The 26,676-nt window shown below is 55.1% G+C and overlaps 2 protein-coding genes across 2 annotated transcripts; one reads left to right on the top strand and one right to left on the bottom strand.

The window, feature by feature from the left end:
- The first annotated feature begins 7,776 nt into the window (after window positions 1–7,776).
- On the top strand, window positions 7,777–15,538 carry NAGS (N-acetylglutamate synthase). The gene is made up of 7 exons (XM_048830287.2): window positions 7,777–8,094; window positions 9,509–9,783; window positions 9,864–10,068; window positions 10,662–10,842; window positions 11,050–11,221; window positions 11,860–12,042; window positions 13,141–15,538. The coding sequence occupies exons 1-7, from the start codon at window positions 7,783–7,785 to the stop codon at window positions 13,274–13,276; spliced, it is 1,464 nt and encodes a 487-aa protein (XP_048686244.1). The 5' UTR covers window positions 7,777–7,782; the 3' UTR covers window positions 13,277–15,538.
- On the bottom strand, window positions 15,528–23,719 carry TMEM101 (transmembrane protein 101). Its single transcript, XM_075123576.1, has 4 exons — window positions 23,530–23,719; window positions 20,982–21,162; window positions 20,164–20,310; window positions 15,528–17,414 (listed from the first exon to the last, which is right to left on the bottom strand). Exons 1-4 carry the CDS (start codon window positions 23,664–23,666, stop codon window positions 17,106–17,108), a joined length of 774 nt encoding a protein of 257 aa, XP_074979677.1. The 5' UTR covers window positions 23,667–23,719; the 3' UTR covers window positions 15,528–17,105.
- Between the last annotated feature and the right edge of the window lie 2,957 nt (window positions 23,720–26,676).

Below are 26,676 nucleotides of genomic sequence, written 5' to 3'. Positions count from 1 at the left end.
TGGGACAATCACCCCTAGGGCAATGGGAAGTGCAGCCGTGAGCTAGGTCACTAGGGCCTTATAAAGTACCAAGCCTTGCAGCAGGCAGACACCAACTCCATCCATCAGGGTGTTCAGGACCTGTGAGCCAAAAATGTAAGAACTGGGTCAGACCAAAGGTCCATCTAGCCCAGTGTCCTGTCTTCCGACAGCAGCCAATGCCAGGTGCCCAGAGGGAATGAACCTAACAGGCAACCGTCAAGTGATCCATCCCCAGCTTCTGGCAAACAGAGGCTAGAGACACCCAGAGTGTGGGGTTGCACCCCTGACCATCTTGGCCAATAGCCATGAACTTATCTCGTTCTTTTCTGAACCTGGTTGTAGTTTTGGCCTTCACAACATCCCCTGGCAACGAGTTCCATAGGTTGACTGTGCATCCTGTGAAGAAATACTCCCTGTTTATTTTAAACCTGCTGCCTGTTAATTTCATTGGGTGAGCCCTAGTTCGCGTGTTATGTAAAGGAGTAAATAACATGTCCTTATTTACTTTCTCCACACCAGTCAAGATTGTATAGACCTCTGTCATATTCCCCCTTAGTTGTCACTTTTCCAAGCTAAACAGTCCCCGTCTCATTAATCTCTCCTCATATGGAAGCTGCTCCAGACCCCTAATCATTTTTGTTGCCCTTCTCTGTACCTTTTGCAAGTCCAACAGATCTTTTTGGAGATGGGGCGACCAGATATGCACGCCGTATTCAAGGTTTTATAGAGAGGCATTAGGATATTTTCTCTCTTGTTATCTATCCCTTTTCTGGCCTGGTTTTTCATTTTTCCCTGTTAAGGGTTCCGGCCTGATGAAAGGTGTGGCCAGGACGGACGAGGGGACGGTGAAGACACTGGACGGGGGCCGAACAGGTGTTGGTTCAGTTCCACCATTGGCGCCCTGCGTGACCGTTCAGTTCGGCGTCTGTTACATGGGGACAGCAATCCTGCCTTGGTCTGCTTAACCCGGAAGCTCTTTGGCACAGGGACTGTCTCCCCACGTGGGTTGGTGCAGCACCGGGAATAATGCGGCCTTGAAGAGCAGTGCTCAGTAACGCAAAACCCATCAGTAGGGCGTGAGCGTCCCGGAGACCCCAGAACGTTGGCGTAGGGGGCCAGGAGAGCTTCCCCCATGGCCCTGGCGCCTTTCCGGCGGAGGCATGGCCCCCAGCCGGGCAATGGAGCGAGGCTGCAGTACAGTGCACCCCACACACCTGATTGCCTGCGAGCTCCATTCTGCCCCAGGGTATCCCCTCGAGCCACGCTTCTTCTAGGACATCAGTGTTCTGGCACCACGACTCGCCAAGGAACAGCATCTAGCGCCTACTGCAGCTTTGCCCTTGGTCTCTTTGGGGGAGTTCTGTGTTTTTGAAGATCGGGGCACCTGGCTGAGCACCCTGGAGGCTCAAGTCCTCCTTTATCTGCCTAACAAAGGCAGAGGCTCCCCCCCGCTCCCATAGAATCATAGCATATCAGGGTTGGGAGGGACCTCAGGAGGTCATCTAGTCCAACCCCCTGCTCAAAGCAGGACCAATCCCCAATTTTTGCCCCAGATCTCTAAATGGCCCCCTCAAGGATGGAGCTCACAACCCTGGGTTTAGCAGGCCAATGCTCAAACCACTGAGCTATCCCTCCTCCCATAACCCAGCCTTAACGAGGAGGGGGTGACTGGGCTTGCATGTGAGAGCCGGCTCGGGTCCGAACACTCGGTTCACGTCTTGCGAGCACCACAGAGGTCACTGCTATGGGGAGACTTAACAGCAGAGAAGGGGGGAGCTGGCAAAGAGGGATCAGGAGGGTGAAGGGCCTGGCATGAAAGATGGATCATTGGTGGAGCAGAGGGAGCACGAGGGGCGCAATTCACGTCTGGAACAGAAGTCTGGGAAGGAGCAGAGGTTATAAAGACCAGCAGCTTTTCCTCTGCGTGGGACAGAACAGGAAGCCAGAGTAGGGCAACGCAGGGCGATTGCCACAAGGAATCATTATAGTGCCAGTGTTTTAATGTCTTTTTTTTTTTTTTTTGGTATGGAATAAACCTCATGGCATGAGCATGGGGGACAGCAGAGTCCTGACACATCTCATCCAGCCCCACAGGGGGTGAAGGGACGAGAACAGCTTTCAAGCTAATCAGTGAGGGCCCGCAGGCGTCAGTCCCGGGTCCAGTACTAGTCAATATTTTCATTAATGACATGGAGAACGGAGTGGAGAGGATGCTTATAACATTTGCAGATGACACCAGGCTGGGAGGGGTTGCCAGCACTTTGGAGGACAGGATTCGAATGCAAAACCACCTGGACAAATTGGAGAATCGGTCTGAATTCCAGCAAGACTAAATTTAATAAAGATAAGTTCAAAGTACTTCACTTAGGAAGGAAAAAAACAGACATGCAACTACAAGATGGGGACTAGCCTGCTGAAAAGGATCAGGGGTTATAGTGGATCACAAATTGAATATGAAGCAACAATGTGATGCAGTTGTGAAAAAGACTAATATCATTCCGGGCTGTATTAACTGCAGTGCCGTATGTAAGACAGGGGAAGGTACCTGTCCCGCTCTGCTCAGCGCTAGTAAGGCCCAGATGGGCACCACAGTTCGGGAAAGCTGTGAACAAACTAGAGAGAGTTCAGAGGAGACCCGCAAAAGTGATCAAAGGTTTAGAAAACCTGACCTATCAGGAAAGGGTAAAAAATATTGGCATATTTCATCTGCAGAAAAGAAGACTGAGGGAGACCTGATAACAATCTGCAAATATGTTCAGGGCTGTTAGAAAGAGGACACCGAACAATTGTTCTCCATGGCCACTGAAGGTCGGACAAAAAGAATTGGGCTTGATCTGCAGCCAGGGAGATTTCGATTAGATATAAGGAAAAGTTTTCCAACTCTCAGGGCAGTTAAGCTCCGAAATAGGCTTCCAAGGGAGGTTGTGGAATCCCCATTCCTGGAGGTTTGGAAGAAGAGGCTGGACAAACGCCTGTCAGGGATGATCTGGGGTTACTTGGCCCTGCCTCAGCATAGGGGACTGGACTAGATGACTTCTCAAGGTCCCTTCCAGCCCCACATCTATAATTCTGTGATCATTTGACTATAATCCCCTCTACTCACTGGCTGCTCTTTGGGCTTCCCCTACTGGAGGTGATCTCCCGGCACGTGATGGCAGTTCGAAATAAAAGGGGGCAGAGGCCGCACACGGGCCAAAAGTGACCCTGGCGATTAGAGTTGGGCAGGACGTTTCCATCCAAACATCGTTTCGATGCAAAACGAACTTTACATCAGAACCAAACCTTGCCCCAGGGAACTTGCATTGTCAATCAATATTTTTCAGCTTTTCAATGGGTGAAAAATCCCAGACACTGAACAATTGTTACAGAAAACTGACTAGGTTTATTTCTGAAAATGATTTCCAGGAAAAAAAGAGAGGTTCTTCTCTAGGGGACCCCAGAAACCTCCAGATATCTAAGGGATCCCCATCAGCTGATCTTCCCTCCTCAACAGAGACTTCCCAGCCTGACAGCTGGGCCTCCTGTTATTAGAGAACTATATTGGCTCATTGATTCCTTGTGTCTGAATCCATTTGTCTCTTGTCTCCACGTAATCCATGCCAGTGTGGTTTCAGAGTAGCAGCCGTGCTAGTCTGTATCCGTAAAAAGAACCGGAGGATTTGTGGCACCTTAGAGACTAACAAATTTATTAGAGCATAAGCTTTCGTGAGCTACAGCTCACTTCATCGGATGCATGCAGTGGGAAAAAATGCCAGTGTGGTGTGTCACTCGGTCCCTCTCTGGCGGCGGCTGGGCCCCACAGAGATTGATAAGCCTGCTACAGCCGTATCTCAATCCCCACTGCTGACAGCCCACCTGGGGTACAGTGTTACACATCAGTTGGAAACCCCCTGGGACAGACACCATCTTTTCATTCTGTCTGTACAGTGCCGAGCATCAGCGGGTCCTGGATCCAGGGAGGGGCTCCTAGCCATCGGAAAAAGTCACCTCCCTTACCGACCTAGTTACGCCCATATAAAAAAGGCATAGAGCAGGCCTGAATCTCTGCAGGAAGGTGGCTGCTATGGGAATTGGATGTTAGAATCATAGAATATCAGGGTCGGAAGGGACCTCAGGAGGTCATCTAGTCCAACCCCCTGCTCAAAGCTGGACCAATCCTCAGTTTTTGCCCCACATCTCTAAATGGCCCCCTCAAGGATTGAACTCACAACCCTGGGTTTAACAGGCCAATGCTCAAACCACTGAGCTATCCCTCCCCCCAACATTGATCCATTTCCCCCCACCCTCCGAAGCCCTTGACTGCTTGCTTTCTCCTATCTATCGACAGCCCCTCTCTACAGAGCAGCTCTCTTTGAAGTTCTCCACTCTCTCCGGGGCACAATCCGCTGCCTTGCTGCTCTTACATTTACATCAGCTCTTGAGAAATGACAGCAGAATGCACCCACCACATCCCTCTCCCAGCCACCCAAGAGCGAACCCTGGGAAGTCAACAGAAAGCTGGCCCTGGCTCTGATATGCTGTTCCAGGTACACAACGCTGACCCCAACTCACGGCTTTCGGGCACGAAGATATCATCACGTAGCTAAAAGGCCTTGGCAGGTCATTCTGATAAGACACAAAGTGAGAACGTATCAGGAGCTGCGTCCCACACAGGGCTTCTGGCTTAGTCCAGAGCTTCTCATACTATGGGCCCATCGACGGTCTGGTGAGCCCCTTTGGGTGCTCCAGAGAGTGAAATACATGCATAGACTCCAAGGCTGGATGGGACTCCTGACTAACAGGTCAGAGATCCTCCTCACCCAGAAATCCCTGCATTGAGCCCAGAACGTCTGGGTGACCTACAACATGGATATCGGCAACAGTTAGACACCTAAAAGGTAGAGGGATTAGAGAAGTTGGGAGGGGAGGTGTATTAAAGGAGACAACACAGGACTTGGCTTCCGGACTCCTGGGTTCTGTTCCTGACTTTGCTACTGAGACGCCCTGAGAACACTGCTTTGTACCTCAGTTTCCCATAATGAGTGAAGTAGACAAGATCTGCTGAAAAGCATTCACAGTATTGTCGGGGGGGAATCTCTCTCTTACGACATGGACAGTTGGCAAAGCTCTGTAAAATGGCTGTGACCTTTTTCTTTTTCTGGTTTGCTGCAAATGCCTACCCCCCCGGCTCTGTTGGGATGGAAGAAAGACAGACGGGCAGACCCAAAACTCCACCCCACTTGTCTCTCAGCAATGCAGCACGCTCGCTTTCTCACGACTACACTTCAACATGGAACAACTGCAGAAAGGCAGCAGAGGGAAGTGATTTCGATCCTTTTCAATGTGTATGACAAACGGCTTCACTTACTCAGGTTCACCCGGACAAACTCCAATTATCACTAATTACCAGCCACGATTGTTATAAGACCATTTATCAAAGCTTCCAGGAGCATTTGCATGAGAATCAGTCTCATGCATCCCTGTCTACCACTGTTTCTAGGACTACGCGCTACCATTTATAACACACACACACCCCGACAGTAACTGGCACATTCCCCCCCACAACTGTCTTTGCTGCTGCTCATGTTCCTTACCGCTTCACCAGTCTGGTCACAGCAAAGGGCTGGGTCCTGACGCCCAGTTGCGCTCTAACCATTGGACCCTATTCCAAGGTCCGGGGAAAGAGAGGGTCCAACATTTAGAGCAGGACTGGGAATCAGAACTGCTAAGTGGGAGAGAATAGGGACTAGTGGTTAGAGCAGGCGGACTGGGAGCAGGACTCCTGGGCTCTATTCTCTCCCACAGCGAGGAACAGGGTCTAGTGATGAGAGCAGGTGGACCGGGAGCAGGACTCCTGGGCTCTGTTCCTCACTGTGGGAGAGAATAGGGTCTAGTGGTTAGAGCAGGCGGACTGGGAGCAGGACTCCTGGGCTCTATTCTCTCCCACAGCGAGGAACAGGGTCTAGTGATGAGAGCAGGTGGACCGGGAGCAGGACTCCTGGGCTCTGTTCCTCACTGTGGGAGAGAATAGGGTCTAGTGGTTAGAGCAGGCGGACTGGGAGCAGGACTCCTGGGCTCTATTCTCTCCCACAGCGAGGAACAGGGTCTAGTGATGAGAGCAGGTGGACCGGGAGCAGGACTCCTGGGCTCTCTTTCTCGCTGTGGGAGAGAATAGGGTCTCGTGGTTAGAGCAGGAGGACTGGGAGCAGGATTCCTGGGCTCTGTTCCTCACTGTGGGAGAGAATAGGGTCTAGTGGTCAGAGCAGGCGGACTGGGAGCAGGGTTCCTGGGCTCTCTTCCTCGCTGTGGCAGAGAATAGGGTCTAGTGGTTAGAGCAGGCGGACTGGCAGCAGGACTCCTGGGCTCTGTTCCTCACTGTGGGAGAGAATAGGGACTAGTGGTTAGAGCAGGTGGACTGGGAGCAGGACTCCTGGGCTCTGTTCCTCGCTGTGGGAGAGAATAGGGTCTAGTGGTTAGAGCAGGCGGACTGGGAGCAGGATTCCTGGGCTCTGTTCCTCACTGTGGGAGAGAATAGGGTCTAGTGGTCAGAGCAGGCGGACTGGGAGCAGGATTCCTGGGCTCTCTTCCTCGCTGTGGGAGAGAATAGGGTCTAGTGGTCAGAGCAGGCGGACTGGGAGCAGGATTCCTGGGCTCTGTTCCTCGCTGTGGGAGAGAATAGGGACTAGTGGTTAGAGCAGACGGACTGGCAGCAGGACTCCTGGGCTCTGTTCCTCACTGTGGGAGAGAATAGGGACTAGTGGTTAGAGCAGGCAGACTGGGAGCAGGACTCCTGGGCTCTGTTCCTCGCTGTGGGAGAGAATAGGGACTAGTGGTTAGAGCAGGCAGACTGGGAGCAGGACTCCTGGGCTCTGTTCCTCGCTGTGGGAGAGAATAGGGTCTAGTGGTTAGAGCAGGCGGACTGGGAGCAGGATTCCTGGGCTCTGTTCCTCGCTGTGGGAGAGAACAGGGACTAGTGGTTAGAGCAGGTGGACTGGGAGCAGGACTCCTGAGCTCTGTTCCTCGCTGTGGGAGAGAATAGGGTCTAGTGGTTAGAGCAGGCGGACTGGGAGCAGGACTCCTGGGCTCTGTTCCTCGCTGTGGGAGAGAATAGGGTCTAGGGGTTAGAGCAGGCGGACTGCGAGCCCGGACTCCTGGGTTCCATTCTCCTGTTCTGCTACTGACTCCTTGCGCAGGTTAGTGATTCAAGCCCAGATCCACAAAGGTATTTCGGTGCCGAGCTCCCACCCACTCATTATGGCCTTAAACCGTCATTTTCAACAGCAGCCACTGATTGGGGGGGGGCCCAACTGGAGACACCTGCGGCCTGCCAACCCCACGCACACGGCTGTCACCGCAGCCCCCAGGTCGGGCACCCTGTGCCAAGCTGGCCCCAGGATTACTCTCAGGTCAGGCACCCAGTGGGCGAGCCCAGCCGGGGGTAGAAGCAGGGAAAGCGCCCGGCCAGGCTTAGCAGGTGGGAGCTGGCCCAAGCTCCGTGGGGGGGAGCCTCTGATCCCTGCAGGGAGCGGGACGTCCCAACCCGCCGAGCACCTGGCTCCGGCTCCCGGCCCGGGCCCCGCAGCACGCGCTGGGCTTGCACAAGCCGCTGTTTGCACAGCCCCGTGCCGGGCAGGGGCCAGCGCCCCGGCGGGGAGGCACCTCGGCAGCCGGCCGCTGATTTGCTTGGAGGGGCCTGGAGTGAGGGGGCGGGGACCGGGGGAGGCCCCAGGGTGTCGCCCTGGCCCGGGGCTGGCCCCACTGCAGCCTGCCCGCAGCGCCGCCATGGGCTCGCTCAGCGCCGGCTCCGCGGCGGCCTCGGCCGGCCGCCTGCTCTGCGCGCCCGTCCCGCGGGTGCTGAGCGGCCGCGGCCCCCAGCGCCTGGGCGGCCGGCGGCGGGAGAGCCCCGGGGGGCTGGCGGGCGCCCGGGTGGAGCTGGCCGGGGCCGGGGCTGGGGCCGTGCCCGCCCCCGTGGTGCGGCGGGACATCCAGGCCTTTCTCCGGGAGTGCGGCGGCGGCCCCAGCGAGGCGGGCCACTGGCTGGCCAAGTTCCAGGCGCTCGGCCAGGCCGGCGGCCGCCCCTTCGCCGTCATCGAGGTGAGGGGGGCGCCGGACCCACAGCTGGGCCGGACGGCCGGGGGTAGAGCCAGGGGCACTGGACCCACAGCTGGGCCGGACGGCCGTGGGGTAGAGCCAGGGGCACTGGACCCACAGCTGGGCCGGACGGCCGTGGGGGGGGGGGGCAGGCACAGCCGGGGACACTGGACCCACAGCTAGGTGGGGTGGGCACGGCCCAGGAGGACAGGGGGATGCAGAGTGGGAGTCGGGCATCGGACCCTGTGGGTGGGGCAAGCAGGGGACGGGTATGGCCCCAAAGCCCAGCGGGGTGCAGAGAGGGGGCAGCAGGGGTGGACGGCTGGGAGATGCTGGGGATGGGGCTGCAGAGAGGGGACACGGGGAGCTTGGAGGGACACATGGGGAGGAGCTGCAGGGCTAACTAAAAGGGGAGCCGGGATTAAAAAGGCAGCCAAGTCAAACGAGAGGCAAGGAAATAGAGTTGGAAGCAACATGGGATTAACCTGTGGGACTCACTGCCTCAGGATATTATCGAGCAGGGGTGGGCAAGCCGTGGCCCCTCGGCCACACCTGGCCCCTCAGACCATTTAATCTGGCCCTCAGCTCCTGCCAGGGAGCGGGGTCAGGGGTTTGCCCCGCTCAACTCCCAGGAAGCAGCCGGCATGACCCCCTCGGGCTCCTACGTAGTACATGGCGGCATGGCCAGGGGGCTCTGCGTGCGGCCCCGTCTGCAGGCGCCAGCCCAGAGGGGCCCATTTGTCTGCTCCGGCATCACAGGGGGAGCACATTGGGCTGTAGGGACTGATGGTCTGAGCTGGCTGATGGGCACACAGGGTCAGAGGGGTAATGGCCCAGCCAGGACAGCAGTGCCCAGAGTGGTCCCACCACTTCCTCCCTTCCCACCCCACCCACACCTGGGGGGCGGCAGCTGTCTTTAGCCAAGCACTGGCCAGGGAGAGGGCACAAGTCCTCGGAAACATTCAGCCCAGCTGTGGCTGATAGCAAGGGTCCAGATAAGGGCTGCTGATAACAGTCTCTGCTAGGGACAAAGGGCACCAAACCTTACAGGGACTGGGGTGGGGATGGGTTGATGGGGGAGGGGAGGGGGTGATAGCTGTTGTGGGGAAGGGAGGGGCAACAGCTGTAGTGGGGAGGGGCTGGGAGGGGCAACAGTTATAGTGGGGAGGGGATGGGAGGGGCCGGGTAACAGCTGTCCTGGGGAGGGGCTGGGCGATAGCTGTAGTGGGGGAGGGGAGAGAACAGTCTATTGGGGGAGGCAGGGAGGGGAATTTTGGGCTGCAGCAGGGCCCCAATGTCCCCAGCCACATGGCCCCCCACCCCAGGGCTCTGCACCGGCCCTGCCAGGCCCCAAGCTCACAGCCACCCAGCCTCCTGGGGGCCCTGACACGCGGCTCCCTTGCTCTCCTGGGGGCAGGTGGATGAGGCCGTCTCCCGCTGCAAGGAGACCGTGACCAGCCTGGCCTTCAGCTTGGCCTTCCTGCAGCGCATGGACATGAAGCCCCTGCTGGTGCTGGGGCTGCCGTCCCGGAGCTCCCTGAGCGACACCCTCACCTTCCGGGATGCCAAGGCGCTGCTGACCCAGAACTGCAAGGCCCTGACAGACGCCCTGCGCCAGAACGCCGCTGCGACGATGCCCTTCTTCGGGGCCGGCGCCGTCCTAGGAGCGGAGCAGTCGGCCGCCCACTCCAGGTCAGCCGCTGAGCCTGCAGCCCTGGCTCTCCGTACCCGACCGCTGGCCCCCATTAACGCCTCTCTCTCTCTGCTCCCAGCGGGATCTCCGTGGACAGCGACCTGCTGCAGTGGTGCCTGGAGATGGGGAACATCCCCATCATCTGCCCCGTCGGGGAGACCCGCAGCCGCCAGTGCCTGCTGCTGGACTCCGTCGAGGTCACCACCGCCATCTCCAGGGCACTGCTGCCCACTAAGATCATCTTCCTGAACATGACCGGGGGGATCAGGAACTCTGGGCAGAAGGTGGGTAAGGGCAGCACAGGGCCTGGCACGGGAGACGCCGGCTCATGCACCCTCTGCTGCCAAGCCATGGGTTCCCATCCCGCCACTTCCGGTGCCCTGCTTCCCTCCCACCCACCGACGTCCTCCTGCCTGCTGGCCCCCCCTGCCCGCCCTGGCCGCCTTCCCTTCACCCCTCCCCAGCTCCTGGTAAGCCCCTCCCCTGCACGGGCCGGGAAGCCACGAGACGGAGCTGAGGAGCGTGGTACACGAATGGGGAGAGGCTGGAGGGCAGGCACATACACATGGGGAGGGACCTTAGGGGGCCCACAGAGGCCTAAGGCTGCTGCTGGGATTTGCCCATCAGCTGGGAGACGGTCAAAGCAGCCCCCTGCACTGCACCCCTCTACTGGGCTGACCACGGCAGAGTGAGAGCCAACCTTCCCCACCATGCCCCATGCCTGCGTTAAGTGTCCTCCACTTGGGTTCAGCAGCTGGGCTGGGCCCATTCCAGGCCTTCCTGGAGGCAGCCGGCCTGGAGCAGGGGACGGGCCAGGAGGGCCTAACCCATGGAGCCATCGCCCATCTCCTTGCTGAGCCCCCTCCTGGCCGTGCAGGTGCTGGGGAACGTGAACCTGCCCGCTGACCTGGACCTAGTGACCAAAGCCCAGTGGGTGGGCCACAAGGAGCAGCAGCAGGTCAGGGTGATCGTCGACCTGCTGAGCTGCTTGCCCTACGAGGCCTCCGCCGTCATCACCTCTGCCGGCACGCTGCTCTCTGAGATCTTCAGCAACAAAGGTGCGTGTGGCCGCTGGGGCCTGCCCCTGCCCCGACGGGCTCAGCCCTGCCTTGCTATCTCGGAGCGGGCGGGCGGGACTGGGGAGCTGAGCTCGGCTGGAGAATTAGCACCGGCGCGGCTGGCGAATGGAGCAGGAATCAGAGCGCTGTTGCTCTGCGGGAGACCGTCCGAGTGAGCAACGCCCTTGCTCTTCCCTTTGGCTCCAGGCTCGGGGACCCTGTTCAGGAACGCCGAGCGTATGCTGCGGGCCGAGAGGCTGGAGGAGCTGGACCAGCAGCGCCTGGTCTCCTTGATCAACACCTCCTTCGGGAAGACCCTCCGAGGGGACTATCTGGCTTCCATACGGCCCAGGCTGCACTCGATCTACTTCTCAGAGGGGTAAGGAGGCCCCCTGCACGTCTGTGCTGGGCCCAGGAGCTCTAGGAGCAGGCAGGCAGAGGGCTGTTTAAGAAGGGGAGAGATCCCTAATCAGCCACTTCTAGGGGCAGCCCCTGGGGGGCAGAGTGGCCCTAGCATCTGGCTGAAGGCCGTTAGTTCTGGGGATTGTCTTGTATCCCAGAGGTCTGAAAACCTTCCCTGCCCCCCTTTCTCTGCCTGATCTGTTTAGACAGGAGACTCTTGGGGGCAGGGATTGTCTCTACCTACGGGCAGCACCTCACACCACGGGGCCAGCTAGGGCCTCTACCCTCTCATGCAGCATGAGATGGGCCTACGAAAGGCAAGTAACAGCCTTCCCGGCTGGCTCCTGTTGTACAGTACAGACCCAAACCCCAGAGCCTCTGAACCTTGGGGCCACTCGAAAGCCAGGCACAAAGCGGTTATTTCCTGTAGTGCCTGTGAGCTACTGCAAGCGGAGCGCTGGGGTAACTCTAGTCGCAGCTGCGTGGGCCCAGGGGAGTGAGGGAGGGAGAACAGAAGGTGCAAAATCTCCTCCCTACCTCTTGGAAGCCTTCCCTGCCACGCAGAGTCTGTTTGTGCCGCTCCCAGGCCCGCTCACCCTGCCCTTTGTCACCCAGCTACAACGCAGCAGCCATCATCACAAAGGAGCCGGTCCTGGGCGGCATGCCATACTTGGACAAGTTTGTGGTCAGCTCCACCAAGAAAAGCCAAGGCTCCGGCCAGATGCTGTGGGAGTGCATACGGCAGGACCTCAGGACCCTCTTCTGGAGGTCTCGCGTCACCAACCCCATTAACCCCTGGTAAGTGGAAAGGGGAACTGAGCAGAGCAGCATTTCCATTGAGAATGCCACCCTCCTGGTGGACACCGACACAGAAGCACATCTGTTCTGGGCTCAAGTTTTAAACACACTAATGGTTCTCCTGCTATTCGAGCCCTGGGCTCCCCAGCACACAGCTCTGCCAACACCCCACAACCCTGCCCTGCAGCCCCCCTGCTATTCCAGCCTTGGGGTCCCCACACCCAGCTCTGCCAACACCCCACAACCCTGCCCTGCAGCCTCCTGCTATTCCAGCCCTGGGGTGTCCACACCCAGCTCTGCCGGTGCCCCACAACCCTGCCCTGCAGCCTCCTGCTATTCCAGCCCTGGGCTCCCCACACCCAGCTCTGCCAACACCCCACAACCCTGGCCTCCCCACACCCAGCTCTGCCAACGCCCCACAACCCTGCCCTGCAGCCCCCTGCTACTCCAGCCCTGGCCTCCCCACACCCAGCTCTGCCAACGCCCCACAACCCTGCCCTGCAGCCCCCTGCTACTCCAGCCCTGGCCTCCCCACACCCAGCTCTGCCAACGCCCCACAACCCTGCCCTGCAGCCCCCTGCTACTCCAGCCCTGGCCTCCCCACACCCAGCTCTGCCAATGCCTCTCACTCCTGACTGCAACACCCCTGCTATTCCAGCCCTGGGGTCCCCACACCCAGCTCTGCCAATGCCTCTCACTCCTGACTGCAACACCCCTGCTACACCAGGGCTGGGCCCTTCCACCACTCCGCTGGTCCATCTGTACTCTGATGCAAAGCACCCCCTACTACACCAGGCCTAGGTTTCCCATGCCACCCTGCCAATGCCCCTTAACGCTGACCTGTCCCCTCCTCCCACTCACTCTGGACCTCCCCCTCTGTAAGACAGAATTACCACTACTATGCCACTTACAGAGGGGCTGCAAGGATACAATCATGGATGTCTAGGAGGGACTCAGATGCTCTGAGTGCCCAGGTAGATACAGTGGGTGGCAAGTCTGACCCAGTATTATCCCTGTAATGGTATCAACGGACGCTCCTGTTGCTCTGTGGGATACAGATATTGCTCTGGGACTAAGCATTTGTTTTGTTTCCGTCAGGTATTTCAAGCACAGTGATGGAAGCTTCACCAACCACCAGTGGATCTTCTTCTGGTTTGGACTGTCCGACATCCGGGATTCCTATGAGCTGGTAAACCATGCAAAATCCATTCCAGACTCATTTTGCAAACCATAGGGCAATCTTACTAGGTCAGAGTGAGTGCGGAGCAGGTCGGGCTTGGGAGGAGTCAGGCTTTTGTACATCAAGACTGGATAAGAAGAAACAGAATGGCCAGCCATGCATGGAGCTGCATGTACCTTCCCAGAGAAATAATTGGCACGAAGAACCCTCTTGGCCAATTCAGCACCCAGCTTTTAATAAAGTGCTAGGGAAGCCTGCGTTGTGCAGACTGTTGCCAAGAGAAGTTAGAGCGAGGGGGTCGGGACTCTTGGGTTCAAGTCTCATCTCTGCCACTGACTCACCGTGGGACCTTGGCAAGGTCACTTCCCCTCTCTGTGCCTCACCTTCCCGACCTATAAAATGGGACCAACAAGGCTCCATTAACGAACGTGTAAAAAGAGCAGCGACATCTTTCCTTACAATCCTGTGGAACAGTAAGTAGGAGTCACACACAAGCTTGTATTTATAGGAGCCAACAGCCTGGGTGTGGAGTTTTACATACAATGTGTATAGCAGAAAACAGACAACAAGAGTAGCTGGAAAGCATCAACTTTTAATGTGATTTTTGGCTTCTTTTTCAAGGTGTCTCACCTTTCTTTAGTATGATGTTAGGGTCTTATTAATTTCTCCTTAACCAGTGCCTAAGGCTACTGAGCACCAAAACTGATTGACAAATGTCAGCTGGGAACTTCAGAGCGGACAAAGGGACACAGACACCAAACCACCAGTGAAATTCCAGCTAATGCCTCTAGCCCCTTTGAAAACCCCACATGTAAACAGGGGGTAAAATTGTCAGAAGTTGACAACTGATTTAGTTGGGGATTGGTCCTGCTTTGAGCAGGGGGTTGAACTAGATGACCTCCTGAGGTTCCTTCCAACCCTGATCTTCTATGAAGTGACAAAGGCCCATATTTGTAAAAGCATTTAGGCATTGATGCACTCAGCATTGCGACACCTAACTGATTTAGGAACCTAAACCTCATTTTAAGAGCCTAAATCCTATTGACTGTCAATGGGATTTTGGCACCTAAGTGCTTAAATCCCTTTTGAAAATGAGATGTCGGTTCCTAAATCAGTTAGGTTTCACTGAGCACCGCAATGCCTAAATACTTTTCCAAATCTGGGCCTAAGTGACTTAGCAGCCTATGGCCCATTTCAAAGCCTAAGTCTTATTGTCAGGGGGATTTAGGCTTCTGAGCAACTTTTGCAAATGGAAACAGGTTCCTAAGTCCCCTGGACACTTTTGAAAATGCTACCCAGATCACAGACTTACTCGTGCAGCATCCCTGGCAGTGAAATATTTAAATGTCAAATTGCTAGATATTTGCCATGAATCTACTGTGAACTCTTGCTAGTCAGCCAGTAACGAGCAAGAGAAGTAAGTCTGAGATGATCTCTTTAAGCACTAGCATCGCCTGTGGCAGGGTTAAAGGAGAACCTGTCTGGTTAAGTGCCAGGAACCTGCAATGAACTCTTAAAATGCCGGCGCTACCCAACGTGAGCACCAGTAAGCCCGAGAGGAAATATACACGCACCATAGCTTCAACTTGTTAGGCACAAGCTAAAAGCAACGTACATGTGAAGCGGAAGATGGGAGACGTTGTTCAGATAGGAGAGGAGCTGGGCAGCAGGACTCAAGACCTGGACTTGGTTCCCAGCTCTGCCACAGATTTCTTGCATGACTTTGGGCAAGGCAGTTCATCCTCAGTTCCCCATCTGTACAATGGGGATGACAACACGGCTGTGCCTCAGAGGGGTGGTGGAGGACAAATGAATAAGTATCTGGGAGGTACTAGGTACTCCACTGATGCCCGACACCTCTCAAAGTCAGCCTGCTTATTTAGGTGCCTAACTTTGTTGAAAAATTCTGGCCTATATGTCTCTCTTGCCACCTTAAGTAAGTTGGTGGCTTAAGTAAGATCTGACGTTCTGGCTCTGGAGTGGAAATGCAGCTGAAGTTTCCTCCGTTCACATGCCTGTGATTCGGGGGAAGACAGGAAGGATGGCCCAGTAGTTAGGGCACAAGCCTGGATTCGGAAGACTCAAGGTCTGTTACCTGCACAGCCATGGACACCAAGAGTTACTTTAGGCCTTTGAGTCTCAGTTCCCCATCCGTAACATAGGATTAATAGACATGGCTTAGCAGGTGTGTGTGGGATGAACATAGTAAAGCTTGTGAGGTGCTCAGATAACAGTAATGGGGACCAGAGAAGTACCACCTTGATTAAAGCCAAACAACGTCCATTAAGAAATAAAACTCAAGGAATGGAGTTAAAAGCCTTTTCTCATTTAATCATCAGAAATACATGATGGGGAAAGTGGTTTAGAAAACAGGGAAGACTCAAAAGCAGGACAAAGTGGAAGGCTTGAGCTAGGCAGTTGAGACAATGCCCGTGTTTAAGAGCTCTCCTTAGGCGGGCACGGCCCTGAAGCTAGAGAGATCCTGCATGCAGCTGGCCTTGCAACAAAAGACAAACCAAATCTGGTGGCAGGAGGCCCTCATGGGGCAAAGGCAGCATGTGACCTTATAACATGGAGCGTAGTCTCCGAACCTGCCCCTGACTCTGACAGTTACTAACCAGGGTTGTAAGACGTGGAAATGGGGGGTTGGGAACTGGACTTTTCTCCCCTTTCAAGCTTCCCTTCCTCACTCAGTCACTCCACCCCAGCACTCTGGAAATCCCACCTCTCTTAGGGGGACGGGTAGCAGCTCCCCTCTCTATGAAGCTGTTCTTTCCCCCAGGCTTTGGCAGGCAGGATTGTCCGGTTGTAAAGCAGCATCCATCTGCTCCCTCCATTGGGCTGTGCTAGGAGACAAGCCAGTGCACAACGGATTCACGTGCATGCTCCAATGATGGACTGGAGACAGCATGGACGTATGCACACAGAGCGGGAGGAGAGGCAAAATTATTCCCTTCTCATCTCTGGAGCAGCTTCCTTCTCCCTCTCAAGAGCATTGAGGGTTGTTCCCCTTTGAAATCGCTCCTCTCCACAGCACTGCATCCTTTCGGGGAGCAGGGTTTCTTTGTAACCACATGAAATTGCTTAAGTAATGGAGTAACTAATGACTCCTTAAGGTGCCACCGGACTCCTTGTTTTTGTGGATACAGACTAATACGGCTACCCCCTGATAATGGAGTAAGGGTACTCTGGCTTGGCCACTGGCCCATTGGGTGATCTTGGGCAAGTCATGTCCCCGCTCAGTGCCTTGGTTTCCCCATCTGTACAATGGGGATAATGACATTGACCTCCTTTGTAAAGCGCTTTGAGATCTACTGATGCAAAGTGCTAAATAAGAGCTAGCTTATTATTACCGTTCTCCCCACACACCCCACTCATTGCAACCAATATGCAGAATTCACCAAAGACGATGAAGGGGCAGCGTTGAAGTCCCCCATTCAGTTCAACATTGGCTTCTTTCCAGTAACCAATCATCTGGCTCTCCAGAGGGACTCCAAAGCTTCCAGGATCCACTCCTCCTTTCAGCAGAGGAATTATGCTCCTCATACCACTCATGGAGCTAGTCTGACCCTGTGGGCAGCTGTTCTACAGTGTCCGGGAGGACCCCTCCCCTTTGCTGCTACACAGAGGCAGAAGAGTGAGGTTCTATAGGGCTGTGCTTAAAACACCTGTCAAAGTGCGATGAAGGACTAACGTGCTCGAGAAGGAGGCAGCCGCTGAGTCCCCTGGCCCGTCAGTGGGAAAAAATCAAATAGGAATTTTTTTAAAGTAGTAAAAAAAAGAATAAATAATGGTGATTTTAAAAAAAACCTAATCCCATCCCCTTCCCCAAACTGCAGAGCCCTCCCCCAAGCCTGTCCTATCCGCCCCCACATGTCCCATCTCAACCATCCGTGGCCAAGATGATGATAGCCCCGAAGATACCAACGTTCTGCCCGATGAGTTTCATCTGGTTCCAGAACTCGACGCGCCGGGAGTCATGCCAGTAGCCGAGGTTCCCATCAATGAACAGGATGACCAGGGGCAGGATCACCGAGAGGATCTGGGCGGCTGTGCTGATGTAATAGCCGGACAGGAATGACAGGGCCAGCACCCCATAGAGGATGAAGAGTAGCTGCAGGGTGATCTCCCCACCTAGGATGTGGTTGAGGTAAGCCAGACGATCCTCTTTGCTGTGCTGGAGGGAATAGGCCTGTAGGGTGCAGTGGAACAGTAAGCCAAGAGGTAGGAGCAAATTCATATACTCTGAATATGTCTGTACTGCAGTCAGGATGTGTGACTGCAGCACAGTTAGACATATCCAAGCTAGCTTTGATCTAGCCCCATCCAGCCAGGACCATGGGTACATATTCCAAACTCCCTCCCCACCCCGCCCAGTGGCACACATACAAAATGGGAAATGACTGCCTAGGCAGGAGTACTACGGAAAGGGATCTGGGGGTCACAGTGGATCACAAGCTAAATATGAGTCAACAGTGTAGCACTGTTGCAAAAAAAGCAAATATCATTCTGGGATGTATTAGCAGGAGTGTTGTAAGCAAGACATGAGAAGTAATTCTGCTCTACTACTCCACGCTGATTAGGCCTCAACTGGAGTATTGTGTCCAGTTCTGGGCGCCACATTTCAGGAAAGATGTGGAGAGATTGGAGAAAGTCCAGAAAAGAGCAACAAAAATTATTAAAGGTCTAGAAAACATGACCTATGAGGGAAGATTGAAAAGATTGGGTTTGTTTAGTCTGGAGAAGACTGAGAGGGGACATGATAACAGTTTTCAAGTATATACAAGGAGGAGGGAGAAAAATTGTTGTTCTTAGCCTCTGAGGATAGGACAAGAAGCAAGGGGCTTAAATTACAGCAAGGGCGGTTTAGGTTGGACATTAGGAAAAACTTCCTAACTGTCAGGGTGGTGAAGCACTGGAATAAATTGCCTAGGGAGGTTGTGGAATCTCCATCATTGGGGATATTTAAGAGCAGGTTGGTCAAACCCCTGTCAGGGATGGTCTAGATAATACTTAGTCCTGCCTTGAGTGCAGGGGACTGGACTAGATGACCTCTCGAGGTCTCGTCCAGTTCTACGATTCTATGTTGCTGCAGCTTCACTGCTATCGTTACTAAAGCTAGCTCAGGGATGTCTACATGTAGTGCAATCACATCTCCCAAATGCAGTGTAGATGTATCCACAGCCTTTCATCCCAAAAGGCTTTGGGGATTGTGTGCGCAATGGCAGCTGCTTAACTGCATGCACCCAATTACTACCCAGCAGTTTAGGGGTGCAGGAGACCAACTGAAACTGAAGGAAGCACAATGCAATTCATAGAGTATAGGCCAAAAGGGACCATTATGATCATCTAATCCGAGCTCTGGCATAGCATATCAGGACTTCCCGGAATTAATTCCTGCTTCAAGCCTGCTTGTGGTTGAACTAGAGTGGATCTTTTCGAAAAACAGCCAACCTCGATTTAAAAATTTTCTAGCGATGGAGAATCCTCCACAACCCTCAGCAAATTGTTCCAGTGGTTAATTACCCTCACTGTTAAAAATTCATGCCTTATTTCCAGTCTGAATTTGTCCAGCTTCAACTTCCAGAAACTGGCTCTTGTAGATCTTTGTCTGCTAGACTGAAGAGCCCATTATCAAGTGTTTGTTCCCCTTGTAGGTACTTCCAGACTGTAGTCAGGTACCCCCTTAATCTTCTCTTTGTTAAGCTAAACAGACTGAGCTCCTTGAGTCTCTCACCATCAGGCAGGTTTTCTAACCCTTTAATTCGTCTTGTGGCTCTTCTCTGACCCCTCTCCAATTTATCAACATCCTTCCTGAATTGCGGGCAACAGAACTGGGCACAGGATTCCAGCAGTGGTCACACCAGTGCCAAATACCAAGGTAAAATAACCTCCCAACTTCTACTCGAGATTTGCCAGTTTATTACTAGTCTGAATGTATCTAGCTTCAACTTCTAACCATTGGATCTCATTATAGTTTAATCATCAGCCTGGAATTTGGCCAGGAGACTAAAGTTAATAACTGACTTTTGCACAAAGCACCATGGGATCAGAATGCCAGTTTTACATCCCCTTTCTGAAAGCCGGTGGCACAGAGCCCCCTGCTGTCATGCTGGGGGTTCTGATTAAACACAGCCGCAGCAGGAAGGAATAGTGCCTGCTACTCAATCAGACAATAACCACAAAGACTAAGGGCATAACTGGTGCCAAAATACTATCTCCATTTCTCTGCCTCCTCAACCCTGCAGGGCTGTTCTTAGGGATCATGGAAGCTGATGCTCCTCCCACAGAGCCAATCCACGGCCTCTGTTTCTGTCCAGTCTGTGGCTTTCTAAACACCCCAGAATCCTTTGCAGTAGGCTGCAGGGGTGTCCAAAGGAGGTGCAGTTGGCAGCTAGTGCAAAGAATTCTAGTGACATCCAAAGGCGCCTTGCTGCACCTAAATGAACAAAAGTAGGGAGTAGCAAAAAAGTCCACAGGCAGAGCAAGCAGGTCAGGGCTGGGCAGTAACCATGGCAGCTGGGGTGTTTCTCTGGCAACAGCCCCTTCTAGTCCAAGGGACACCCTAAGTGGCCACCTGTGCCCCACAGAGAATCCCCCCCAGCTCTGAAGGGCCTGCCGACAAGAAAGAACAGCAACAGATGTGCAAATTGTAAATATCCATATTGCCTCTGCTAACAAGCAAAGAGGCGAGAGGCCTTGTCTGATCTCCCCCCAGCTGTGACACAAGCTGCTCCAACACCCACACTTTCCCAATTACAGCCACATGCAAAGTGCTAAATCCCAGTTTCTTTCTGATCACCCCACTTAGTCCCCCCGCTCTGGTGATTCCAATGCAAGCCAACGCATGCTGGCTAGCAATGGCAGAGCTGTGCATGGAAGCCAGCTCTGAGCTAAGTCCACCGTGGCACCAGCCAGCTCCTGCCCCGCTGGGTACACACCACGCAGATGAGGTAGATGCCGAGGAAGACCTGCCCAGTGGACTGCAGGGACCTGCTCCGTGGCTTCTGACGATAGATCTCACCAGCCCCACTCGCCAAGATCAGGAACCCCCCAATGATAGCTATGGTTCGTGAGTACATCCTCACCTGCAGGGGGAATCACACAGTGTGTGTATCAGTTAGTGACTGGGAAATGAAAAGGAGCCCCATAAACTTAAAAGAAGTAAAAGAACGAGGCATTTAGATACATGAAAACAGCATCTGCAGGGGCATTACACTGGATACAGACCTCTCATCTTCACATTTCAGGGCACAAGCTGATCATCAGCTGAGGTCAGGAAGAAAGCATGTAGGCTTGTAGTTAGGTGCACTATGCAATCTCACTGAAGTAGCTGCTTTGGCCACGAGATAGCGGACTAGCAGGATCAAAATGGGGGCAGAAGTGGAGGGGAAGAAAAGGGTGATGGGGATAATTCTTACGCTCACTGGAATAACAACATGGAGACTGAAGCCTTCTTCTATTCACAAAGCAGATGCAACCCAGGCATTAGCAGGGCTTACACCGTCCTGATCTCAAGGAGCAAGGGAGCACTTCGGTCTCTACGGCTTCTTAATTCCTTGCCCTCCCTGCTGGAAGAGCCAACAAGGAGGCTCAATGATGATGAAAGCTTCACTTGGATGTTGGGGCCTGGACTGTACACTCATTTCAGATAGGCCAAACACTCCAGAGTTACTAAGCGAGGCTGGCATGGGGACAGACGAGAGGCAGCTGCCCCCTAGCTGATCAGCCACCCAGGGAATTCCGACGAACACCTCACCTTCAACCAGTCACCATAGTGCACATAGCCCCCGATATACGCCGCGTACGTGCTGACAGCCAGCTGAAGAGCAGCTCCCAATGCAAACCACCTGCGCTTCACCCCAAAGGACATGAAGCTGGCACACAACACCGCTGCCCCCATGTCCAAGTACAGATAAGGGACGGGGATGTCGGGTTTCCTATGGGGAGACAAGGAAGGAGCTTCAATCCAGTTGGACATTTGAGGAATCAAGTCATACCACGTAAGCAGGACAAAGCAGCCACAACCCTCCATCCGCATGTGAGCCCAGGGTGCCCAACTGTGTTTGGGCACTGCCTTAGGGAGAACTCTGCTCTCAGGCTGGAGATATTAGAGACCTGAGCTGTCTCTCTCACATTAGCCTGTGGATAAATGTCCCACTGACAGCCCCGGACAGGGAGGTCCTGTATTTCTCCTGGAGTATGTACAGGTCAAATAGTGGCAAGGCAAGTTTCCCCACGTCACCCCATCAGCATGCCTCAACTGCAGCCTTCTCTAACAATAATATAATAATCCCATGCTCTTATATAGCTCTTTTCCTCCATAGATCTCAAAGCACTTTCCAAAGGAGATCAGTATCATTATCCCCATATTACAGAGGGGGAAACTGAAGCGCAGAGAGGAGAAACAAATCCACCCAAAAAATAAAATATAATAAGTTCTCCAGGGCAAGGTCTATTATTGTATTTGTACAGCGCCTAGCACAATAGAGGCCCATCTTGGTTGACCCATAGGCACTACCATAATAAACATGAGTAATAATGATAAGCAAAATACTCAAGGTCACCCAGCAGGCCAGTGGCAGAGCCAGGAATAGAACTCACATCTCCTGAGCCCTAGTCCAGGGATCTATCCACTAGGCAACACTGCCTCCCCTAATGCCTACCATGAATTGGAAGGGAGGCCACTCAAATTATCCAAGCTTGCTGTTCCACCTGTTCTGAAAATAAGCTCAAAGCCATTCACAGTGCCTCTCTGGGTGACCCAGCACCACACCAGTGCCATCAGAAAGGCTCCACCTCTAACTCCCCAAAGGCACATGCAGGGCCACAGAGTTTCCACTCCAGCATTAGCTGCATCTGGGTATTGCAATACAAATAGGGTGGCCACCTTTCTAATTGCTGGTAATGGGCCCTGCCCTGACTTTTTCCCCCAAGGCCCCACCCCTGCTCCACTTCTTCCCTTGAGTTCCCACCCCCTTCTCCACCTCTTCCCCCAAGGGTCCACCCCATCACACACGCCTCTCCCGTCCTTGCTGGCTGGATCCACCCCACTTTTCTCCCCACCACCACCCGGGCTCCCTCTGCTGATCCAGGGCTGGGACAGGAGCTGCTGCAGGCCAACAAGGAGCCTGCGGGCAGGTAGGAGGCAGCCCCCAGCTAAGCAGGGGCTGGGTTAATGACCAGGCACTTCCCCCCACCTTGCAGTAACTGAACTTTACAAAACCGGGCACCTGGCAACCCTAACCAGGAAGAGTCTAGCCCCTCACATAAGCAATAGTGAAGCACCATGAGGTAGGTACGGTAAGGAAGGATTTAGAGCCTGAGCTAGAGTCCCTGGGCTTAAGGCAGAGCCTTGATGTTCTTTTAGCACCAGCAGATGCAAGGCCATTAACCAGACCATGCCTAGGAACAGCGTGTAGCCCAGCCAGCTGCTGGCCTTTCGGGGATCAATTCTCACCCTACCTTTAACCCTGCCCTTCCCCATGACCCCAATGCCCCCCTCCCCAGCTATCCTCACTCCCACCCCCATCCCGAACCCTCTCCTCCTCCCCCAGCCATGACCCTGACTCCATCGATCCTAACGTCTAGGGCCTCCTCCCTTCTCCTCCCCACCCCCGACTCCTCCCCTGCCCCTCTCCCTTCTGACTCCACCTCACCCCCGACTCCTTCCCTTCTGGCTCCTCCCCACCCCTGACTGCTCCCCTGCCCCTCCCCCTCCCCATCCCTCCTAACTCCACCCCACCCCCGACTCCTTCCCTGCCCCTCCCCCATCCCTCCTGGCTCCTCCCCACCCCCGACTCCTTCCCTGCCCCTCCCCCATCCCTCCTGGCTCCTCCCCACCCCCGACTCCTTCCCTGCCCCTCCCCCATCCTTCCTGGCCCCTCCCCCATCCCTCCTAACTCCACCCCACCCTCGACTCCTTCCCTGCCCCTCCCGCATCCTTCCTGACTCCACCTCACCCCCAACTCCTCCCCCATCCCTCCTAGCTCCTCCCCCACCCCCGACTCCTCCCCCATCCCTCTTGGCTCCTCCCCCATCCCTCTTGGCTCCTCCCCCATCCCTCCTGGCTCCTCCCCACCCCCGACTCCTCCCCCATCCCTCCTGGCTCCTCCCCACCCCCCGACTGCTGCCCTGCCCCTCCCCCATCCCTCCTGGCCCCTCCCCTATCCCTCCTAACTCCACCCCACCCCCGACTCCTTCCCTGCCCCTCCCGCATCCTTCCTGACTCCACCTCACCCCCCAACTCCTCCCCCATCCCTCCTGGCCCCGCCCCCATCCCGCCTGACGCCCCCGGCCCCGCCCACCTGCGGGCGTCGGCCCGCTCGGCGAAGAGCATGAGGGCGCTGAGGCAGTTCCAGAAGGGGAAGCGCGTGAGCAGCACCGAGCCGAGCTGCATCAGCAGCCGCAACAACCGCCGCCGCCGAGCCCCGGCCGCCGCCATCTTAGTGCGGGGCAGCCCGGCCGGTCCGGCAGCGCGCTTCCGCTCGCGTCCGTGCCCACACCTGCCCGGCCGGAAACGCGCCCTGCCAGCACGGGGGTTCCGGCCACGGGAGGTTCCCCTGGGAGGTGCGGGGGTGGGCGCAGGCTCCCTCCAGCCCCGCTGGAGTCGATGTCCCCCCCCCCTCCCGCCCAGCACTGCGGGACACTACAGGGCCCGGCCGGCCAGGGCAAGGGCAGCCCCCCCGCCCACGCCTGCACCAGCCAGCTGCTTCGAGGGAGAGAGAACCCGGGAGATCTGCGCCTCCCCTCCCCCTGCCGGGAACAGAACCCAGGAGTCCTGCCTCCCACCACCTCCCGGTTCCAACCCTGTACCCCTTTCCCTGCTAAGGGCTGGCAAGAGAACCCAGGAGTCCTGACTCCCAAACCCCCTGCCCAATGCATGCACCTCCCTATTCCCTGCTAAGGGCTGGCAACAGAACCCAGGAGTCCTGATTCCCAATTCTCTCCCCGCCTCATTCCCTTCCAAGAGCTGGGATCAAACCCAGGAGTCCTGACTTAGTCCCTCCTCCAACCACCACTCCCCTCCCACAAGAGGGGACAGAACCCAGGGGTCCTGACTCCCAATCCCCTCCCCGACCCATTCCCTTCCAAGAGCTGGGATCAAACCCAGGGGTCCTGGCTTAGTCCCTCCTCCAACCACTGCTCCCCTCCCACAAGAGGGGACAGAACCCAGGGGTCCTGACTCCCAATCCCCACCCCTTCACCCTCAGCCCCTAAACCCCAGCCCCTTCCACAAACTGGGATTAGACTCCAGGAGTCACGGCTGGGTCGGTCCCCACCCTGCTGTCACGCTCCTCTCCCTGTCCTTCAGTGCTGCCCTGGGAGTGCTTGCCATATTTCTAGCTGATAATCGGTCAATAAACCCTGGCCCTGGGCCTTCAGGTGCCAGCCTGCAGCTTTGCCCATCGGTGTAGATGGTTCCGTGGGAGAATTCACCTCTTTCTCCCTTCGCTGGCTGGGGGACCCCGGACGGACCTACAGAGAGCTCAGGCCTGCCAAGAACACCTTACATTTTGCTCCTACAGCTGGTGAATTCCAGCGTGATGGGGGGATTAATTAAAAATGTGGGATTATGGGATGCTGGCTTCCTGCCCTTAGTGTGTGTTTTCTGCAAATGCAGTAAATCCAGCTTTAGGACGCAGAGCTGGCTTCGATGTCAGCGGATAATACCTGAGCTCACTTAGATTGGGGATGAGATGGTAGAGGGATGGGAGACCAATGATCTTCTGTTCAAGGGCATTTCAGTCTGGGCCCTGGACTTGTGATGGGCCAGATTTCCCCCACTCTCGTAACTGGCTTCACTGCTATTTGACTAACAGCCAGGTTTCCAACGGCTCAGCACCCATGTATGTGTATTACAGATCCCGCTCTGTGCTAACCCACAGAGAACAAGGCTGTTACAGGGATCAATTATCAAACCTACCTCCAGCTGTACCAGCTCCCACTTTTAGCTCTGGAGGTCCTGGTTCAGCCCTCCTGGTGCTGGTATATATGACAGCCCTCACATGGGCACCTAGATAAGTATTAGATTTGCAGAAGCGATGCTTACAGCTGGGTTTTCCAAGCAGCCCAGCACCCAACACGTACAGCTGTTTGGAAAAACCCAGCTACTTACCTTGCTGCCTAAATGGGGGGCTGAGCACTTGTGAAAATGTGGCCTGTCCCCCAACCCCTTCTGGGCCTTAAACAAGTTGATGGGGTTCCAGCCAATGAGCAAAATTCTCCTCTTCGCCTGAACCGCAAGCGCTCATACGCAGGCGTGTAACTTTACACGCAGGAGTAGTTCCGCTGAGTTCAATACTCTCCCTGCTAACGAGTAGAGTCCCCCACCGCCTCCATACGGAGCCCGGTCTTACGGCCCAAGCTCTGGCCAGGACATTTTCAAAGGGCAGGTAGGTTTAGAGAATTAGGGTTGCCTAGCTTTGAATTGTACTTGAACTCATTCCGTGTGCGTCTTACCAGTTCTCAGCCTAGACCCAGGCGCTGCCATGCCCGTTGGCATTAGGGGGGTTGTGTGCATGATACCCTGTGCAGGGCATTCAGTCTGCGCTCCACAGAGACAAGGGTGTCCCAACCAGGAGCGAAACGGAGTGGGACATGCAAGAGGAAGGCTCGGCTTGTGGAGCGGCACTGGACTGGAAAAATCTGGGTTCGCATCCCAGCTGGGTCACAAATTTCCAGCATGACCTTGGTCAGGCTTTCAAGCGGTCACCACCCATAACTGGGGTCAGGTTTTTAGACGCCCAGAGCCCTGGGGACATGTGTGTCCAACAGCCATCCTGTTGAGCACGTTGGAAAATGTGGCCCTAGCCTTCAGCTTCCTGTCTGTAAAATGGGGATAAGATTTCACCTGGGCACGGTGGAGATAAATCCAAAACCACTTAAGAGGTGCTCAAATAACAATACTTAGACCGTTCCATTAATAGGGCTCACAGCCATTTAGAAAGGAAGCCAGGGCCATTACCCCCATTTTACAGATGTGGAAACTGAGCAAGAGAGGGAAAGTGACCCCATAGGTCAGAAGTAGAGCAAGAAACAGAACCCAGGTTTCTGGAGTCTCAGTTCACCACCCGGCATGCTTACTACACTGGTGGGGAACCAAGAGGCACATTTGGCCCAGCCATCATTTCACTGTATCTCACTATCCCCTACTGGCCCTGGATTCAGGAAACAAGACCTGCCTGGCCCTTTAATTAGCACCGAGACATTAGAAGAGGGGAGAGAGTTTGGAGAGACCAGTGGGAAACGCTGCCAACCAGCGTCACTGGGCCCGGAAGCTCCCTGGGGCAGGGGCTGTCTCTCTGTGCTGTACACACAGAATGAGGGGGCCCTGCTCCAGCGCCTTGGGACGCCTTGGCCTGTTGCAATACACACGGTAAACACCACACACGCACCCAGGAAAACCAGATTTTATTTCTTTTCCACGACAGGATTATGCAGCCTGGCGGCTG

Source organism: Caretta caretta, chromosome 27 (genome assembly GCF_965140235.1).
Source record: "Caretta caretta isolate rCarCar2 chromosome 27, rCarCar1.hap1, whole genome shotgun sequence".
NCBI classification, from domain to species: Eukaryota; Metazoa; Chordata; order Testudines; family Cheloniidae; genus Caretta; species Caretta caretta.
The sequence above is the reverse complement of the archived record's forward strand: the minus strand, read 5'-3'. Positions and strand labels throughout refer to the sequence as shown.

Excerpts from the sequence above, each read along its gene's own strand:
- NAGS (XM_048830287.2), top strand. The coding sequence starts at position 7,783 with ATGGGCTCGCTCAGCGCCGGCTCCGCGGCGGCCTCGGCCGGCCGCCTG. Across the intron at positions 8,095-9,508 it reads GCCCCTTCGCCGTCATCGAG|GTGGATGAGGCCGTCTCCCG; the intron begins GTGAGGGGGGCG and ends TCCTGGGGGCAG. Across the intron at positions 9,784-9,863 it reads CAGTCGGCCGCCCACTCCAG|CGGGATCTCCGTGGACAGCG; the intron begins GTCAGCCGCTGA and ends CTCTGCTCCCAG.
- TMEM101 (XM_075123576.1), bottom strand. The coding sequence starts at position 23,666 with ATGGCGGCGGCCGGGGCTCGGCGGCGGCGGTTGTTGCGGCTGCTGATG. Across the intron at positions 21,163-23,529 it reads GAGCGGGCCGACGCCCGCAG|GAAACCCGACATCCCCGTCC; the intron begins GTGGGCGGGGCC and ends GTCTCCCCATAG. Across the intron at positions 17,415-20,163 it reads GCATCTACCTCATCTGCGTG|GCCTATTCCCTCCAGCACAG; the intron begins GTGTGTACCCAG and ends TGCACCCTACAG.